Genomic DNA, 21028 nt, shown 5'->3' with positions numbered 1-21028 from the left:
TTCACAGATGCTGTTAAGGGCAACAACTTTGCACATTCAAATGCATCTTGTCGTGAAATTTGGACAGAGTACCATGAATTGGGGTGGGGAGGAATCAAGGCAGTTGCTGATTACAAAGTGTATACAGCTGGTTCTATTTTGGATCTTCTTCACTTTGTTGCTCCTAAGATGATGCAGCGTGGAAGTGCTCATTTTTCATATGGGATTGCTGATAATCTGGATGACCCAAAATATGAGCACTACAAATATTGGTCGAACCCATTGGAAACAAAGTGAGGATCTATACCTAAACCTCAAGTAATCTCACTTGAAAATAAATCTTTTAAAGAGGATGCTGTTTTATGGAAATTTCTTTTAGTAAACTAACTATACTAATTATATGATCAAGAGATAATGTAATCTGATAATTTACTGAGTTCTATATACTAAAGGATCGGTTTAGAATCAGAACAGGCTCAAGAGGAGTATAACCTTCAAAATTTGAAGTTGGTTAAATCTGGTTAGGTTCTTTGGTCCTGTGACATAGCTGGCTCAAATTATAGCTTGTGGTGGACTCTTTATTCAAGACTTTGCCAAACTAAATTAATATTTGGAGCTAAATAGCTCAGTTTATGGGGCCTATGTCCCAAAGCAAAGCCATTTGACCTGAATGTTCGGACCTATAGAAATAGATATCCTAACAACAGCAAACCTGACTAAAAATAGAGCATCTAGGTTCCTTAATGCCCAGTACCTATAGAAACCGATCGGTAACAAGAGCCAGAATGAAATAGAGCCTCTAGGCTTGCAATAAGACCGGGAGCTTATTTTAGTTGTTGAAGTTGATCCTAACTTTTAAAGATATTCAAAAGAACTTGTATAACTTGAGATATCTCAAGCAGGCCCCTACTTTTGTCGGAACTCAGAAGTTTTATTACTGTTCAAGTAATTTGATCTAACGTATGTTGTATTCTAGAACTTAAAAGTTTCTATCAAAGAGTTTGGCTGAAGATGGTCAGGTTAAACAATGAAGCATGTCGGCTTATAAGCGAGATTCTAAGACATCTTCTAGACAACATCATGGTTAATCTCAGTTTGTGCAAGTTTGGAAGAGAGAGGCGGTCATTGATAATATGTATATACATATTTTTCATACATGTACAGACATATTTAGACATATAAATGTACATGCATAAACACGTGTATGCGTATATATGTGTGTGTGTGTGTGTGTGTGTAGATGTATATTTGCACATCTATACATATGTATATGATCATTGATTAGTGAGAACTGATAATAATGACCGGCTGTTTTTAGTAAAGTGATACTAGGAAAAAGAGTCATTTCATAATAATATTATATGAAGTTTGTAGTATCAGTGCGTACTGCCCTATACTGAATATATCGTAATGCACTAGTACCGAACTGACACTCGATATTGACATGGTACCATGGTACCATTATGGGGTCCGGTAACAAGATTCTAAACATTGCATTATGCAAGCATTGATGTTATTAGAGAAGTCTCTATCACTAATATAATGCGAAAATGTCATGTAAATGATATATCCATCGCAAGCCAATATATAAGCATCCTTTTGTACCTATTACAAATGTAATTCCATTTCCTTGTTCCTTATGTCTATTTCCCTAAAACAAGCTTAAAAGTAAAAATACACTATAGAATAAGGTGATTCTGAGTTTTTAAATGCAAAACTGCAATACATTACTGTTCCCTGGGGGGGCGGGGGTGTTTATGAATTTGTGCTGCAATACCTTGTGCATTGCATGGTATTGAATCATGGCACCAGAGACACTTATATCCTTTGGTGATTCATTGTTTATTATCCCCGCATAAATTACACTTTTGAAACACTATCCATTCCACTTAAAGCTTTGAGACCCAATTTCTAGCCTCCAAACAAGGAATATCTCTCCACTGTTAAGAAAGTAAAAGTGAGTTTCCTTGATGAGGTTCAAACGTTTTGGTTGCATCGATGCTGAAGTTTCATGTACTGTTGAATTATATTATGCTTTTAAAATAGAATAAAGGGACAATCCATATGTAAAATATTATGAAGCTTGCCCAAGGAATTATTTGGAACCTTTTAGTCGGATGATTTTTTGTTGTTTCTTTTATAACTGCAACTTTACCTGTGAAATTTCCTTGTTTTTTCCTTCAGATTACCAAATGCTCCTGATATGGAGATGTATTCTATGTATGGAGTAGGAATCCCTACTGAAAGAGCTTATGTTTACAAATTAGCCCCCTCAGCTGAGTGCAACATCCCTTTCCAGATTGATACTTCAGCTGAGGGTGGACAAGATGGGAGCTGTTTGCAAGGTGGTGTATACTTAGTTAATGGAGATGAGACTGTGCCAGTTCTAAGTGCAGGCTACATGTGTGCAAAAGGATGGCGTGGGAAAACTAGGTTCAATCCTTCTGGTATCAAGACTTACGTGAGGGAGTATGATCATGCCCCTCCTGCTAATCTCTTGGAAGGCCGAGGTACCCAGAGTGGTGCACATGTTGATATTATGGGCAACTTTGCTTTGATTGAGGATATTGTCAGAGTGGCAGCAGGTGCGACCGGAGAGGACTTGGGTGGCGATCAAGTTTATTCGGATATATTTAAATGGTCAGAAAAGATCAAGTTACGGCTCTGAATTCAGCTGGTAATTGCTATAACCTACTAAAATTTTACGATCTTTTAACCTTCTACGGCTTATTTAAGAAATTAAGCATGATAGCTTACAGAAACATGTAAAAGTTTGTCATTAAAAATCTGCTTTTGCTGCTGCTGCTGTTTCTGCTGTTGCTGTATTGGTGTAATTTATGATTTGAGCCTTTTTGTTGTTCCTTCTCTTGCAGAGGATTTGAAGCTGTAACTTCCCTGGAACTGAGAAGCAAAGAACTGAAACCAATAGTTCTCTGTGCCACTTGCTGGTATTCTTATGTGCCACCAGATCGACTTGTGCATAGTTTATCTCATACCTAAAAGATCACGTTTCTAAGAATTTTGTTCTGATTTTGCATTCTATCTCTATTTATTCTATTTTTTTAAAAGATATACATGAGAACAGCTAATTGTACTGTACAACGTAATTGGTTTATTCTAACTTTTAAAATTAAATCATAACCATGAGGACAGCTAAAATGTAAGGCAAGCGTGGTGCATCTCGTGGACGTGGTAATTTGTTTGAATTGTTATTGTATCATGAGTTTTTATTGATTAGGAGCTGTGTAAATGTATGTCGTATGGCAGCGCGGTGCATCATGGGGACATGGTAATTTGGTAAAACTGTTATTGTATCATGAGTTTTTATTGATTAGGTGTTGTGTGTAACTGATTTTAGCGACCTAAAGTAACCCCAAGAGAAATGCAACAGTCCTAAATACACTACCAAATACACACACACACACAGACACTTTGATTGTAATAATCCTAAATAACCCGGAATTAATACTGTAAAGCATCTTGCTGGCTATTTATCTCCGTGATTATCGTGATTGATTTTGTAAATTTTTTGAGCAAATTAATTTTTCGATTTAGTCATCAGGTCAGGTTCCTTTGTGAACTCTTTCCTTTACGTATATCCGTTTGTGAACATTATCCAAAACCTGTATAAAATGTATTAGAAACTTGAAGAAGCGTCAGGTCATCATGGTAACCGGCTATACTATAGTAACAAGTAACCTCAAAGCTTCTGGCTTGCTTGGTTTCTTCTCTAATTTTTTGGTTAAATGCATAATTTATTTAGAGATCATAAATTCCGCATCCTTATTAAAATCATTTGACTTCCACTCAAGCGAACGCAAAAGGATTAAACACAGACTGACGGACTTCCACATGATGTTTATTTCAATTACACTGAAACTAGATGAAGCACTCTCACGGATATATGGGTAGAGCAATGCTGACGCAGAGAGATTTTTTTGGCTTCCATTGATGACCAAATCAAAGCAATCCTTATAACCGACGCTGAAGACGTATTCGATCTAAGTCGGCAGGCCGGTACACAACCTCGCTCTCTTTCCTTTAAGCTTCTCTATCTCTTCTCTAATGGCTAAACTTCCTGCGCCTCCCCTTCGGCTTTGCAGTTCTCTCTCCAGACTCTCTATCTGCCTGTCGATACTTCTTATCTGCACCCACAATTCACTTTGTTAGAGATTTGACTGTGTGTTTGTGTTGTGTTTATATGAATATGAGAGAGAGAGAGAGAGACCTTGCGGCTGGGCCACCGGGACAATCCGTACTTCCTGCAGATACTTTTGAGAGAGGTCGAACACAATCTGAGCTCCTGGGAAGCGCGTTTTATAGGTAGGTGGAAGTAGTCCATTAAGTCTCTGAGCTTCATGTTTGTGGTCCGTTCCCTCTGTTTCCACCACAAACCCATCAAGAAATTCATTCACACGAATAACAACACAAAATCTAGTAAGGAATCTACGTTAGCAAAATCTAGCAAGGAATCTGATAACTACCTGCGCCGCTATTCCGGTCTTCCTTGGTCTGGTAACTCGAGATGTCACTCCATTAGTATTAGGATCTCCATCAGTCTCCTTTGTACTAGATTCCGATGAAAACCCCGATCGTGATTGCTTTCCACTATTCGGTGACGAAGCCCCTATCATCAAGCAAAAGCTTGCAGCCCAAATATTACATAACCCAAGAAAAAGAAGGATAAAATGGACTTTATAAGAAAAATCTGAAGTCTCCATGCATGCATGCATCACTTAGAATTTTATGCTAAGAGTAATAATTCAACCTTTGTTGAGCCCCTACCTAATTCCAGCTCTGGAGGCAGTGAAGATGCTCCAGGGGCATTTGTGCTCCCCACCACCATCCCAGGGGCACTGGTACTCCCTACCCCAAAACCGATACCCCCACATAGGGCATCGAAGAAGGATGAAACAGAATCTTGAACAACGATGCACCCATTGGCCTTCAGTAGCATAACGTACTGGGTTAGCAGGTTCTTCACCCAGTCAAAGTTCTGATCGCTAAGGCTGCACAAGATAAAATATCAAAACTGAATGAATTTTGCCTGATATAAACTTGATTCTGAATTAATCCTTCGTTTTACATCACGGCACCAGGATGCTAGGAAACGGGATTTAACTAAAGAATCCATCAACAATTTCAGTGAAAACCCTTACTCGATATAGAGTAGTTCCTTCACGGGTTGATTTCCCTCGCGAAAGCTCTCCAGGTGAAAAATTGCATGCTTGAAGGTACCCAGCGCCCCATGCACTGCAAACTTCACGCGCTGCATCCCTACAAATCAGAGTAAGAAAAACTCACGCCTCCTGTTTAGTTTTCATTAGGGAAAAGTTGAGAGGGGCGGGGAAGGAAGGAAACTCTTAACGCACCATTAAAGTGGACTATTTCTCTTAGGACATGGCACGGCTTACAATCTAACTGGCCTGGCTGGATGGATACAAAGGTCGGTTGCGCAGCTGCGAGGTTCGGCCTCGATGATGTTCCAGGCCTCCCGTCTTGGATGCCAAGAGTGCCCATCTCCCTGATCAAGGACCCAATAATGTCGAAGTTCCAAAAGTCCGGCGCGGGGATTTCGGCAGTGGTGCCAAGGCCAGTCTTAATAGGGGCTGGCGGTGGGGGTGGTAGTAAAAGTGGCGACGGCACGGAGAAGTCAAGGAACCGGCGAACATCGCCATCCGGGTCGTAGTGATCGAAGCCGTCCATACTTTGGGCTGCCGCCGGCCGCTAGAGATTTACTTGATTGTGATGCGCACGGCGGCGCCCGGTGATGGGATTTGGGGGGGAGACCCAAAGGAGAAGGGAATGGAAGCTAGGAGGGGCGGAGAGGGAGAGGGGGTCAGGGAGGGATTTAAATGAGGCGGGAAGGGGAGGCAGTTACCGAACGTTGGAAGGGCGGGTCGATTGGCTCGTGACCGTTGGCCTCGCCGGTTGGACGATTCAATATTCCAACGCAGCGCTGGCCGCACGCTTAGCGTTAAGATTCGTGAGGGCGCGAGTCGGGAACCGGGTTGGGCACGTGTCGAACGAATACATCATGGGGAGGTGGAAGCCTGCGGCGGGCGATGCTTCGGATGAGAGACGGACCGTGGCCGTTGCCGGATTTGGTTCAACTGGACCGGTGACACTTTGGAGATCCCGAGGCTCTGTTGGATCCAAGCTTTCATCGCTTTGTATTTCTTATTTTTTAATTATAGTTAAGGCTTCCTGACATGCTACAATTTTTTTTTTTTTTCAAACAATTATACAAAAGAAGCAAGGTAAATGTCATTATCTGCGACTATTACTACAGTTTTACTGCATAGTTGAGGGTAAGTCTCCTTGTCTTTGTTTATGAATGAAGGCAAAATAGCATATATACCATACTATTTAAGCTATGGCTGCATCTAGATTTGAATTTGTTAAAACTATTCTTTATCGCATATCTATTAATAAAATATAATAACAATAATGGCTGCACAAACATGCAACGTAAATATTATTATTGCATCTATAACTATATTACAAAAATATTTGTTTTCTTGGGGAGCCGATGGTAAGTCTCCTTGTCTTTGCCTATGAATGGAGGCAAAATAGCATATACCATGCTGTTGCTGGAATATGGACCCGGGGGCGACCAGTGGGCCAAGAAGGTGGGGCTTCGGTGAGAATTGGCGGGCTTCGGGTGGCGGCGGTCCGTCGACGGGCGGCGTCCTCCAGGGGACCTGCAAGAAACCGGTGGCCGGGGTTTCCGGCGCCGGCCCTTCGATGCTTAAGTCAGAGGGAGGAAATATGAGTAGAAGCAATAATATGTCCAGAGTTTCCGCCTCCTTCTTTTTTATGGTAAAGGGGTTCCTCTTTTATAGTGGGGTGCTGGGTTACCTGTGATGCGACGGGACCAGGCTGCCGTATGACTGAGCACGTCGCATTAATTAGCACACGATCATGTGAATTAATGTCTTGCCGTAGAGGACGAGGTCGAGGTCAGGGAGTTGTCGCGGCTGACTAAACGCGGCCGAGCTGACTTACCGTGGAGGATTGGAGATCCGCAGACAGCGGGAGCCATGCGCATTAATTGTTGAGTAAGCTAGAGGTCTGCAGAGACCATGTGCATTAATTGTTGCGTAAGTTGCTCAAGGCGTGGTTCCGAACTGGGCCGTAGGAGGATGTGACAGTAGTGGGCAGTTGGTGAGGTCTGACTTCTAGGGATCGGATGCCTTCCGAGATCGGGCGTTCCGAGGTTGAGGGTCCAGGGTTGGGCGCCTGGTAGGGGCGTCAGGTGGTTCGAGGTCGGGCGCTAGGCCGGTCGTCCGAGGTCGGACGTCCGAGCTCGAGCGACCAGGTCGGTCGCCCGAGGTCAGTCGTTTGGATTAGGGCGCTTCCGATCACGTGCTAGCGACGCACCCACGTACTTGAGGGGACTGGTATTTTCCCCAACACATGCCATTTAAGCTATAGCTGCATCTTGGTATGCTCATATGATAATCTCAAAACTATTTTTCATCGCATGTCTATCGTGCAATAAAATATAATAACAATAACAGCTGCACAAACATATGACATAAATATTATTATCCGCAACTATAACTGTAATACAAAAAATTTTGCTTTCTTGTGTTGCCGATGGTAAGTCTCTTTGTTCTTGTATATGAATAAAGGCAAAATAGCTTATACTATGCTATCTAAGCTATGGCTTCTAAATATATTACAAAAAATTTTGTTTTCTTGTGTAGCCGATGGTAAGTCTCCTTGTCCTTGTTTTATAAATGAAGGCAAAATAGCATATGCTATGCTATCTAAGCTATGGCTTCATCTTGGTTTGCTCATATGAATCTGCCAAAACTATTCTTTACCGCATGTATATTGGACAATAAAATACAATTCCAATATTGGCAGCACAAACATGCAATGTACAATCCACCATCCACTTCTAACTTAATACTACCTTTGCCACTTGTTCAACAATTTAGCATGCAACAAAAATTCCATGAGGGTGAAAAGCATTGTAATAACCCAGTTTTTTTTTAAGGGCTCGTAGGCCAGCCCAAAGTGGCTAGGCCCAGCCCGATCCCATGCGCCCAACCCAGCTTGTGGGCCTATGGGCCAGCTCGAAGAGGCCAGGCCCGATTAGCCCAAAATCGTGCATGTTGCATGCGATGGAGGAGAAGACTCCAATTGGGGTCTTCTTCCTCCCCCGACTCCGATGACTTCGGGAGTCTTAGAACAGCCAAAAATCTCGAGATTCAATCTATTTAAGGCTGCTTTCTCTCCCTTTGTGTTTCATCGATGACAGCCCGAGATATTACCGCCAATTTTCAAGTCCTTCTTCCGGATTTTCTCCTTCAATTCGTCGCGAGAAAGTGCCGTCGAAACATCGCTAAACTAAGGTGTGTCGCCTACCTTTCTCTCCTTCTTTACCTATGTTTATAGCTGTCCTTGCTTGGGTTTGAGCCGGCTAATCGCCGCGACATAATCCGAAATAGGGGTGCCCTATTTCGGCATCTCTTCCTCCTGTGCTCGCCGCCACTAGCCGCCAAAAAAAAAGTCAGCCATGCCGCCCTTGGGAACCCCTGAGATGATGTGGTGGAGGGTTAGGGAGATAGCCATGTTTCAGGCTGACTTGATTGGGTCTTCTTCTTCTTCCATTCTTCGCGCCGACTGACCACCATCGTTGATGAGGCTGCGGCTGAAGGACCGCCCTGGGCCACCTTTACCGAAGCAGGCCGCCTTGCTATCACCACAACTGAGAAGAAGAGAGGGAGAGAATGACTCTCCCCTATTTTGGAAAAGAAGAAGAGAGCCCTCTCTCTATTTTCTCTCTCCTCTCTCTCTCTCTTGATTTCTCTTTTTCTATTTTTTGCTCTTTGCATGGTTCTATGGACCGGCAGGAGGGTCCTAGAAGTCCTTATTCCATACTCGAATTGACCCTAGGGACCCTGAGATGATGTGGTGGTGGGTTAGGGAGATAGCCATGTTTCAGACCGAGTTGATTGGGTCTTTGATGATCTTCTTCTTCTTTCCTTCTTCATGTCGGCCGATCAACATCGCCGGCGAGGTTGCAGCCGAAGGACTATCCTGGGCTGCCGCCACCGGAGCAGCCCCTCTTGGCCACCACCACCTTAATCTAAGAAGAAGAGGGGGAGAAAACAACTCTCCCTTATTTTGGGGAAGATATTGGTCGTAAATTTTTTTTAGAAAATAAATTTCTTTACTTCGTCCAATGTGGTGGTTTTTTCTGACTGCCTTTAATCATTGAGTGGGAAAGGTTGGTACACTGACTACCTGAAAAGTTCACAACTTTGGATCTTGTAGACCAAAAAAGCTTGTGAGCCTTAATCATGCATGTTTAACTTGGGACATTGTACGGCTGGGGCCGGCCTTGGAGAGGAGGTGGAAGGCCGTAAGCGGAAGCAACCCCTCTGCACCTTTAGTTTGACGAAAGTGGAGGACTGAATTGCCAATTAAAAGCGTTCACTACCTCAGCCAAGTGGAGGGTCCAAAGACACTACCCTTTTCTTTCTCCTCCCCCTCCTCCTCCTCCTCCTCCTCCTTTTGTGTGTCTAAGTGCATAACCTTTCTTTCTTTATTCTTTTTCCTTTGAGTGCGGGCGTGGTGGGGAGGGGGAGGGGGAGGAGGGAGGGAGGATTGTGTGCTAGGTGCCGATATTTTGTAAAGCTAATTGGATCGGGTTTTCTGTAAGAAAAAATTAAAGATAATTAAGAGACTGATCAAATCACGCTCCAGTAAACATACTGTCTGTAATCAGTTCTTCTTGTTCATATTTCACACTGCAATTAGAAAGCCAATCAGTGGCTTTTTTTCTCTCTTGATATATAGTAATCAGGGACTTGACTTTGCTTTTGATAAATATGTTTGATACTCTCAAATAGTGCATAGTCTGGATCAAGTTTATCTACCTACCAGGAATAAACGTGGAAAGATTGAAGGGAAAAAGAGCATTTGCAATCCAATGCACAGCAGTTCACAAGTCCCTTTCACATTGTACGTTCATATGGTCTCCAATGCATTGTATAACCCCTCCCGTGAAGATGGTAATACACACCAGGTGATGTTGGCTAGCCTTAAAACACAACCCCAGGACTAATTCCGTAAACTCCAATGGAAGTGTTGCCGCCGAAGCTAGGCTGAGATCGGAGCACAGCTTGGATGACCCTAAAGTCAGTTGGAGGTAAGGTTAAGTAGGCTGACCGAGGTGCGGGGGGCGGTTCTTCTTCGTGCATGGCTTGCAAAAAGTTTGCTTGCTGGAGAGTTTTTGAAGGAAGACCCTCCAATGTCTAAGTCAGAATCGAGAGGCAACAGTGTCAAATGGAGAGAATTTCAACAGAGAGTAGATTCTACGAGTAATATTCTATACATACTTGAGGTCCTCTGTGTTGCATTTTTATATAGAGGAGCTCATTTTGTCGTTATTTGGCCTAACATGGCGTACAATGATGGTTAGATAATGACCGGTAATACGACAAAAGCGTGGGTGCAGTCCGCATAGGCGGCGAGTAGTGCCGATGGGGTGCATGCCGTAGTGCTTTTGTGACTACGAGCTACCATACCTATCGGTTGTTAGAACTGTCAGTCCTTGTCGACACGTGTTGATTACTTTCCTCGGCTAATGGCTCTTCGGTTTGAATCGAGGTCGCTCACTTCAGCTGGTTGGTTGTTCGGCTAAGCCCGGGGTCGTTCTTCTCAGTTTGCGTCTGAGGTCAAGAGGGTATGTCTGGTCTGAGATCGAGATGTCCAATATTTTTGCCAACAGAAAGCACCAAGAAAAATGAGAGATCGGACTAGAAAGATCTTTATTTATCAATCATTCATTCATTTATCCATCTACAGATAAATGAAGGGCCTCCATATGCTGTCAAAAAAGGGCTAAATTTTGTAAAATGAACTCACTCTTCCACTTAATTGCTCCCCTTCCGACCATCATAAAGAAAACTACAAAAAAAGGGACCAATCATGCACATAATTTTTTGGGATAAAATGTATTTTGTAATTAATGACTGACTAATGTAGTCATCATCTTGCCCACAACTAATTACATTGCTATAATAACATCTCTCTTGGCTCTTCCATTATACAAGTAGTCTTATTGCATATTTACACCGCAATACGATACACAGAAATGGCCCAAAAGCTCTCCTTCCTTGTCATTAAAAAAGGAAAAAGAATTGGAGCCATTTATCAAGTTAATTAAAAGAAGGAGAAGCGCTCAGCTCAAATGGAGACGCTGTTGGGCACTCCCCTGCACGTGATCCCAGGGGGCGAACTGGGCGCCAGCAACTCATACGGCAAAACCCCGGCGCCGCAGCGGTTCCTCCTCGCCGGGTCAGCGTTCCTCCTCGCGATCTCCTCCTCGGCGCGCCTCACCTCCGCGGCGAACGCGTGCCACGCGTCCACCATCTCGGCGTCCCCCGTCCACGTGTACGAATCCCGGCGCTCCCCGAGGTACTCCTCGTCCGCCGAGTGCGTCGAGAGCGTGTCGATCACCGTCATGAATGTCGTCGCCTGGGTCAAACTCGGCAGCGCGGAGAGGAAAAATCGGTGTGGATCTGCGAGGAAGTTGTCGTACTCGGGGTCGCCCTCGGCGGGGACGAGCCGGCGCATGAGAGGCGGCCGGTTCGGGATGTAGCCGCCGAGCGGATACTGGCCGAAGTTGAGCGCGGCGTGCTGAGCCGACGCGAGCCAGAGGAGGGTAGTGAGGAGGGAGGCAAGGTCGGCGGGGGAGCCGAGCCGGGGCCACCAGTCGGCGCCGCTCTTGTCGGCGTGGCCCACGCGGACGGCTTCGGCGTACCAGGCTTGGAGCTCGGTGTCGGCTTGGACGACGTGGGGGTTCGGGTAGTAGGCCTGGACGTAGGTCCGGACCCAGGTCTGGAGGGCGGACCAAATGAGGAGGCCATCGTTGGCGTAGGGGTAGTCCTCCACGAGAAGCTTTAGCCCATGGGGTTGGCTAGGGTCCTCTATGGCCATGCCTCTGTACATCAAAAATAAAGAAAAAATACATGCATTCGTTAGCCAATATGAACTTTGGAGAGTATCATGTTGTCAAATTATGAGAACATTTATAGTGAGCTAGTTTTTGTATCATACTTGTTATATATACTTCTTATATTTGAAGGTATCATCTATTCTCTTGTCAACGATTTCGTTGAATTGTTTGGAAATGCTATTAGTTGAGTAGTCGTAAAATTGAATAGTCAAGCTTTATTTTATTAGTGGCATATTTTTTTTGAATAACATTACATTTCTTGGTATTATTGCCATTATCATTTTACATTGTTAGAGTTTTTCCTTTTCTTTATTATAATATTTTCTCTTAACGCAAAAATTGTATAGATTTTAAATATTCAAACTTCTTAAAGCACATAATGAACCATTTGTACAAGTTTAGTGGACTTTATAATTTTATAAATATCTATATGAAATTTGCTTCTAATAATATGCTTTTCTTCTCGCTTGTGTATAATGATGAATGTCATGTTTGTCGAGGTCAAGCTGAAAAGAATTGATAGATACTTGCCTTCTGATGAGATCAGCAGGGAGGCCCTCTTGGTCGAAACGCCAATGGTTTTTATAGAACGAGGCACTCATTTCCATGCAGCACGATCCAGGGGTGAAGCCGGACTCGATGACTCCACCACCACTGATGAGGATTTGCCGAGCAAGAGCATTGATCTCTAGTGTGTAACGCATGTGAGGCTTGAGCAGCTTGAAGATGGGATGCATGGCACTTAGTTGTCGATGCGCTGCTATTATGAAGGGCTCCATGCATGCATGTGTCCTCAACCTAAAGCCAATTTCAACCAAAAACATTAACTCGTCGTCGCTCGAAGCAGGAGTAAATCTTGTAAACTAAATTGGCCTATGCCATCACTAGCTCTTATCGTTCGCTTGCAATGAATTAGATTAACTTACCAATGGTTGACAAGTTGGTGGACCCCAGCATCATTGGAGCAGACGTGGGCCTTGGCGAGTTGCCAGAGCCAGTTGCTGGTGGCCTCAGTGGGTGGTGTGAAGACACGTTTCGCCCTTGAACAACCAGGGGTTGCTGGTGGGAGACTGAGCTCAATGGCTATTGGCTTTAAAGTCCCAAGTGGACTGAGGAAAAAAAGAGTTCTTGTACCATAGGCTTTCCTTCCATCCTGCGCATTGATCCGGTCAAGAAATGGGAGGTAAACATCATGGAAATCCAAGATGAAGAGCTTGTTCTCCTCCAATGCCTGTCATGTAGAGTTTTGAACAAAATATGAGCAAAATATGGAACTAGATGGAATGCCTGTCATTTATTAATTTGATAGTTTTGTTCTGATAAGTAGCCTTGGACTCCAAATTAACAACAGAAGAGCACCACATCTTAAGATGAATGCGACTCTGGATTTCAGCAAAGCATTTACAGATTTGTATTTCCTTCTTGAAAGAATTACCTGTTGGACTGACATGCCATTGAGATGGCCAATAATGTGTTCCTCTTTGATGGCAGATTCAGGAGGACCATACATGGCCGGATCGAGCTTGCTAACAGGAGGGAATACCTAAGAAGACAGCATACACCGTTAATATTTGCAAACTTCTCCTTGTGAAGAAAGCTCTTTGCATCAAGAACAAGATGGTAACTTGTCCCCAGTTTACTGAAATGGAGAAATTATCCTTGGGAAATGGATCAATTACCTGAAGCCGCTCTACGTTGACGGGGTTGATGCCAGCGAGTGCTTGCCGAGCGAACTCGTCGTCGCGCAGCCACGCAAACTTGTCCTCTGCAAGTTGTCAGAGGAAACCAACGGTCAAAAGATGCACACGGCCGAAAGATATCATGATGGCAGAATGGTTGACGATGATAATGATAAGTGGATACGACAGAAATCTAAAAGCAACATAGCGTGGTACGAGCTGATTGGCTGCTGTGACCTTGTGACATAATTGAAAGGAAAATGATATTTTTCGCTTCTGGAGTCAAAGTTCTACTCTGATATTTAGTTTTTCGAGAGGGCAAAATAAAAATTTCATCCCTTGGACAAGCTTTAATTAGCACAGTCATCAAAAACATGCCATATCTTCTATTTGTGTAACCAGACACTCGCATGGAGGTTGCTTGATTTATCTCATCACTGTTTTAACTAAAAGTTGTCTTAATTATTAGGCTTCTATATAAGGTGGCTTGTGGAATGGAACTCTACATAACTTGTACCAGCTGACGGCATCGAGTTACATCGATGAACAGGGGACCAAGATCGATCTATGAGGTGCATAGAAGTGCCACGTTAGGTATGGCGATCAGCATCTATGACTTGCAGTATGTGGTTCCACACACTCAGCTTTTTGCTCCAGGATTGATGGAAATGTTGCCGTAGACTATATGGCACAGACGTGGTGCATTTAATTGAAAGCAATGGATTTCTTCCATCAATGTGGGGACATGCTCGAGCTATCTTGACTAATTTTTGTTAAACAACTTGCATGATCGAAGAGAAGATATCTATTGGCTTACTTGATATGATGGCTGGGGTGTCAAATCGGAGTAGGGCCTCGCTCGACTCTTCAATCTTGCTCACAAATGGAATCTTATGGAAAAGTTGGTCCTGTAAGGTCTTCTTCAAGCGAAGGCCCTCTTTGAAGAGGTTGTCGATGTCGTGGAAGGCCTTGAAGTCATGGCTCTCCGGAGAAATGGACGCGACCAAGGATGGCACGAGGTTGTGGAGCAATGCTTTCAGCGCACCTTCGGACAACATCTCTTGCTTCCCCTCCTCAAATGCTTCATCACGAGGCACATATATTGGCGTTGGATACTCCACTCTGCTCTCGGCGTGCATATCTGCAGCAGCACAAATCATCGATCGATGAGTCAGAATGTCATATCCTTCTTGTTGATTCAAGATGTTAAGAAGTTTTGGTTCACAGAATTCTTTGTTTTCTGAAAAGGGATTGGGCTCCTGTGCATGCACTGTGATGAAAAGACAAACAAAAAAAAATGGCTTTGTGGAAGAATAGCATACATGTTTTTGGGTCATTATTGTTGTTTATTTGGTCAGTTGGGGTTGGTCGGGATTAAAGAAAGATTAGACCCTTTATCACTAAGACCAGAATTGAGACCCATTCTTCCTATCATACTTTTCTTAGTCCATGTAGACAAGTCAAACAAGCTAGCAGGCAAAAAAAATTCAGAAAAAATGGTGAAGACATACACCTCTGCCCGACGCCGAGGGATCGAAAGAAGGTGAGGTATGGGGTGACAGTATATTGTTTCAATTTGGGAACAGAGGACATTTTTAATATAAACATTACCTCTCAACCTATATGATTACTAATTGTCTCACTGTTTGCAAATTATCGCATTCAGATTAGTTTTGTGCTAGAAAGAGATTCAGTGTTTGAATGCGAACTGCGATGCTCTCTCCGTATTCTTAGAAAGAAATTCTTCAATTTGATATAAATTTATGGAGGTGGATGTGTTAAATCATCTACCAAATTTTGGTCTGTAAAGCAAATCAGCCTCATACTTTGCCGTTTGGTGCACAACAAAGTTTGGCCTAAGGTCAATTTCAAAAAGCAAAACCAACTGGTTCACGTAACATTAAACCTATATAAATTTATAAAGTATCTCTAGATTTCTACATATTTATAGTCAGTTATGTCTCCAGGAGTTGCCACTCATAGCTTTGTCTTAAGACTTTCTTATCACTAAACTATTTTAAGTAGAAATGTGCCATTACCTGTATTGGTTGGAGGCCTCCCTGTTCTACATCTCCTTGGATATGGCATTTCTTCTCCTCCGAGGACCGGCCTCGCATACTCGAATCCCTTATCAGGGTTGCCCAAGTCATTATACGTATCGTAGTCGTAAATTTTGTCGGTGAGCTTCCTCTCGCCGGTCCCGTCGCCCCTTAGCTCCTTCAATTCACTTTCCCTGAATTCCCTCAGGCCAGGAGGTGTCTCTGATGGCAGATATGGCTGTTCCAACCAAACCATGAAGACAGAATGGCTCATTAATTAAGGCAACTGGTATGGCTTACAAGTTCTACCATATCATTACTGAAACTCAGATTAACATATCATTACCGTTAGTTGTTATTGTTAATCATCAAATTGCGTACAGAAATTCTAGCAGAAATACTAATGATATTTAATTACTATCATAATTAGTGCTAGTTATTGTTATAATCATTCTTGAAATTTTGTACTGCAAGGGAGGATGGGAGACCTTGTTGCTGAAGAAGACCCTCTTGGTGGGGTGAATTTTGGTGGGTTGGATCCATGAGTAGGAAGAGAAGTGGACAGGGTCGCAGGCGAAGCCCTCGACGACTATGCTTTCCAAGAAGAACTCCTGCTGGTGCCTATTCAGCACCGTGATGGCTCCCGGCGTGCCGAAGCTGGAGTCCACCATGAATTCAGCTGTGTACACCACCCTCTCCCCCTTCACCTTCTTCTTCTCAAACCAGTCCCTGAGCACTGCCTTCTTGCTTTTCTTAGGCCTTTGTGTCCCTTCGATATGGAAGAAGAAATTGTTGATCAGAGAAAGAGTTACAAAGTCGATCAAAATATGAATGAAATGGTTCAGAAGAAAAACTATATACCAATTTAATACTGTTTAGAGATATGTAGTTTTAGTTGGAACTAATAGGGAAGTATGGTTAACAAATACTTTGAAGTATTGCAACTAATCGTTTCCACAAAAAAAGCTCCAATTTCATAGGAAAACTTGAAGAAAAACATGTTTCTTTGAGCAAAGAAAGAAAGAAAATAATTGAATCGATAAACACATAAGTTTCAGATAATCAAACCAGAAACATCAAAAGGCTGCAATAAATCTTGATAAATTATAAAAGACATGGACTTACTTGGATCGATCTCAGTGCTGACGAGCTCCAAAACGACGTTCCTGCCAATCTTATCCGAGAAGGCATCGAGCTGGCTTGCGATTTTCTCTTTGAAATCCTCCTCTTTCTTCCTCCTCACCGTCAACGCTGCTCGAACCTTAAACGTCACTGCCTTCTCTCCCACCACCTTCACCACTCTCTCTGTGACCGCCGCCGCCACCGGAGCTCTCACGACTCTCTTCACCCCATCAAGACGCCTTTGTCTCAACGGAGACGGAGCAGAGGGGAAGAAGAGCTTGCTCTGCTCCCCTCGAAGCGTTCGAGCGTAAGGAAGGAGAGGCGATTTTTGGATCAAAGAATTGCCCAATCTTTCGATGGAAGACCCCATTAGCTGTTTCTTTTTCTTCCCCAAATCTCGCGTTTGTGGATGTTTGGGCAAGCCAAGAGCTGCGTCTTCCACCTCCTTTCTCCGTCGCCGAGGCTCTTGCTCTAATATTTTGATGGGAAAAAGGGAAGAACGGGGTGCCCTTTATATAGCGCGTCCAGGGGGCGGTAATTGGATCTCGCTGTCCACGTTTATCTGACTCGATAAAATTAAGTAGAAGTGTGAGGCTTCGCGGCACCGGGGGCTTTTCAGTTTTCGCCCCTCGGTCTTGGACGGTGGTACCCCCAAGCATTTCAATGACACTTCGGTCCCGGAGAGCTAAAAAGGCTCGAAGCCATCAGCATCTATGGTGATGAAGCATCACATGGTCACCGCCATCATAAAGTGGAGGGCTGTGATTGGTGGACCATAGCTCTATCTACATGATTGGGGGACAATTCATGTGGCGATGTTCCACATGTAGCATGGTACAAGTGTACCTTGCAACCATGGCTAGGACAAAGCTTCTCATTTGGAGAACTGTCATCCAGATACATGCACACATAATGAGACAAAGGTCTTCTGGTCTTGAGAGCTCTCTCTCTCTCTCTCTTCTCTAGCTATCCAGGGGTGAAAGGAGGTTGTAGATAACAGGCCATGCAATCAGAATAGATCTCCTTTGAGCCTAGGTTTTTAGGATGAACATCAATACTCTTTTTTTTTTTTTCTTTTTTTCGTAGCATGAATACTACCCTCAGCATTAATAGAAAGAAGGCTACATAAAGGTGAGGGGATAGAGTCGGGCTCAGTCTAAAGAACCTCTTCTGAATGGCGAGCAGCAAAGGAGGCGACCTAGTCTGCAGCTCTGTTCGTCTTCCGAAACATAGGAACAACCTGAATCGAATGACAACCCGCCACTAACCTCTGGATGTCTCTGAGAATAGGGTGGTCATCTTCCTGGCGTCCGACATCCCGAATCCACTCTTTAGTCACAAGCCAAGCTCAATACGATACAAAGATAAACATAGTAATCATCATTCACAAAAAGTGATGGTATGATAAGTGCAATATGCCACCGAGTACCATCAAATCCTTATGATTAATAGCATGTGGATAATTGTATCCACAAATATTTCTGCATATGACCATGTGTATGGACAATCAAAGGTTTGCGTTTGCTAATAAAATTTTGAATCTTCCACAGTGTATAAGTTTGAGATTCCGTGGTTGTCATGATGATTCCTAGTTGGTGAGATTGCTTCTTGCCGGTAAGAACAAGTTTTGAGTAGCTTTCATGGCACCTAAAGGTTTTTAAGTTTGCTCATATGGTTGTAAATTGTGTGAAAGGATGCGCTAGAATGCAAACATAGGCATATGGCGTTTATACCACTCCTCAACCATCTATCTAGAGCAGGAGCAAATGCCATATAGATTAAATTGATTGAATTAAAGTAGGTGAGAAAAACATTGCTCTTGCTAAGATTAGATAGAGTTCGATTGTGAAATCATGCATGGTTGAAAGCCCAAATCGAATTGATAGAATTTGGCCATGAAGTGAAAAATTAGGCCAAATGGTTAGTTCGAGTCAGTTTGACAGAAGTTTGAAGTGAATATATTAGTCTTAAAATTCCGAGAACAGAAGACGTACTATATGGTAGGCTGAATCAGGAGAGACAACTAACACGAGCTATGCCGAGATAAAGACCGATGAGGCTTTACTATCGATCTGGTAGATATAAAATGATCGTGCTTGCATGTACTAGAAAGACGGTTGACAACAATTATCAGAATCATCAGGAATAGAGAGCAGATATAAGAAACAACTGTTAGAGCAGACAGTTATTATATTTGTGCATAGTTATTATATATTAGTATAAATAAGTGGAATTGTACTTTGTATTAAATCTTTGATAATCAATTCAATTAGTTTATCTTTAACTTTATTTTAGACATGTATCCTCAGAGTAGGCGTAACTTAGTTTTCTACCTTAGCCCAACGCTGCTTCTTTACAATAGTCCAATGCTATATTATTATCGTAACCCAACGCTGTACTCTTACCGTAATCCAGCGCTATACCTTTTCCACTGTAGCCCAGTGCTATATCCTTTTCATCATAGCTCAGTACCATGCCTTCATCCATTTTCATCTCTCTCGAGTAGTGGTGCGATAATGGTGAAAACATTTTTGAAGGTCAAAGTACTTGGATCCATATTACTCTCTATTCTCAATTCAACCTACATTTTTACAGCTAGCTCTTTATTGGTGACCTACCATGCAAGCATCTAAGACTTCTTCGGTCAAACTTAACAAGTTGCTCTTTACTAACCAATTGAGCTCCCCAGAGATGCCGACACATGGCAACAATGATAATTGAGGCCTAGCTTTAATATGTTGCTTTAGGTACCATAAATAATGGAGAGAAAAAGCTATCCATCTGAAAAGAAATATAGAAGTCAAAGGATAAGAGATGACAATTTGGAAGTCAATCACAATTATTTGCAGCTATTCTCATTTTATTAATAGCATTACTTTGAATTAGACTGCTCAACTGCAACAAAATGGAGTTTCAAGCTAAGATGATGAAAGTAACATGTGTGAATACATGTCGCTTTTTCTTCTTTTTTTTTCCCTCCTAATTCAAGCTAAATGTTCTGGATTGATGGATTCTAAGCTCTAGTCAATCATCTAGAATGGATGCAATATGTAAGGGGAGGTGGGAAGGGAAGGAACTTGCAAGAGTACTAATGATGACTAAAAGTAGGCCTTATAATGAATAGATTTTTTTTATACCAAAAGAAAAATAAGGGTTGATGTTACCAAAATCAACCAGCATTTTTATGGAAGGCAATTAGCTGATACACCGATTAGCTTTTTGGAATGGTCTATATGAGAATAGTTTTTGAGGATTTCTCTTTTCCACTTAGGATTAAATTATTAGTACCCACTGACCAGCTTCTAAAATGTGTTTATATAGGAATAACTTGTGAGGATTAATTCTCTTTTGCACTTTAAGGCTGCATAGTTATAACCCACTTAGGTAGAATAAATTGAAGGAAAAACTCTTTACTTACAAATTTTATTTGCTAACACTATTTCACAGACTTCCTTCAACTATCTGCCTTGTTTTGCTCTAATGCTCGAGCTGCTGCCGGGTTCGATTTTAATGGCAATCAAAAATGCACTACCATGTCGGCGCATGAAATCGTACATATAAGCAGCCTTGCATATATATATAGCATCCCTCTAAATTGAAAGGATGTGACCATTGAAACAAACCCTAGTTCAACAACAAAAAGGTTTAACCACAATACCGATCACACATTAGGTTTTCTGATAGCTCAAAATAGAACTAATGTTGTTACATATGAGATCATCAGCTAACCGCATTAATGTCAAAAGATGTGTTTAATATAATTATCTCATTGATTGCACAAAAATAGTCAGGTTGACATGTTCGGATAACATTACACAAATTAACAATACTTAACCAAATACGGGTGATCGGGGCATTAATACATGCCTAACCATTGACTAGGATTTAAGACTACTCGATGATCATTAGATTTGAGAAGTGCTACCTTTTCATAGAGGGCCTCAGCCTTTTGTTGCAACTTGTGCATAAGGTCAAAACCTATGCCTGTAACTTATTTTATACACAGTAAGCCAAAATAAATGGTGTAAATATTTCTAGGCAAATTGTCCCTAAGCGATCTCACCTTATCTCTAAATGATCTCTTGGCAGTACCTGTATACAAATAATATGTAGAGTTATCGATCTATTATATATCGTCTGTAGGACTGTTGCCACGTAAGCCTACTTTTCTCTCAACATCATCACTTTGATTACCTTCCAAAAATAATAAGAATGCTTTTCAATAGATT

General features: G+C 42.5%; 2 protein-coding genes across 2 annotated transcripts; one reads left to right on the top strand and one right to left on the bottom strand.

The window, feature by feature from the left end:
- The first annotated feature begins 6 nt into the window (after window positions 1–6).
- Window positions 7–3175, top strand: LOC120108783 (phospholipid:diacylglycerol acyltransferase 1-like). The gene is made up of 3 exons (XM_039122502.1): window positions 7–272; window positions 2164–2656; window positions 2853–3175. Exons 1-2 carry the CDS (start codon window positions 169–171, stop codon window positions 2645–2647), a joined length of 588 nt encoding a protein of 195 aa, XP_038978430.1. The 5' UTR covers window positions 7–168; the 3' UTR covers window positions 2648–2656; window positions 2853–3175.
- Window positions 3176–10930: 7755 nt separating this feature from the next.
- LOC103708655 (putative lipoxygenase 5) lies at window positions 10931–17293 on the bottom strand. Its single transcript, XM_008793692.4, has 9 exons — window positions 16803–17293; window positions 16166–16446; window positions 15678–15915; window positions 14456–14779; window positions 13639–13724; window positions 13395–13502; window positions 12886–13190; window positions 12491–12757; window positions 10931–11944 (listed from the first exon to the last, which is right to left on the bottom strand). Exons 1-9 carry the CDS (start codon window positions 17167–17169, stop codon window positions 11188–11190), a joined length of 2733 nt encoding a protein of 910 aa, XP_008791914.2. The 5' UTR covers window positions 17170–17293; the 3' UTR covers window positions 10931–11187.
- Between the last annotated feature and the right edge of the window lie 3735 nt (window positions 17294–21028).

The sequence above is a fragment of the Phoenix dactylifera genome, unplaced genomic scaffold (genome assembly GCF_009389715.1).
Source record: "Phoenix dactylifera cultivar Barhee BC4 unplaced genomic scaffold, palm_55x_up_171113_PBpolish2nd_filt_p 001553F, whole genome shotgun sequence".
In the NCBI taxonomy this organism is placed as follows: Eukaryota; Viridiplantae; Streptophyta; class Magnoliopsida; order Arecales; family Arecaceae; genus Phoenix; species Phoenix dactylifera.
This window is presented reverse-complemented; position numbering and strand designations above follow the sequence as displayed.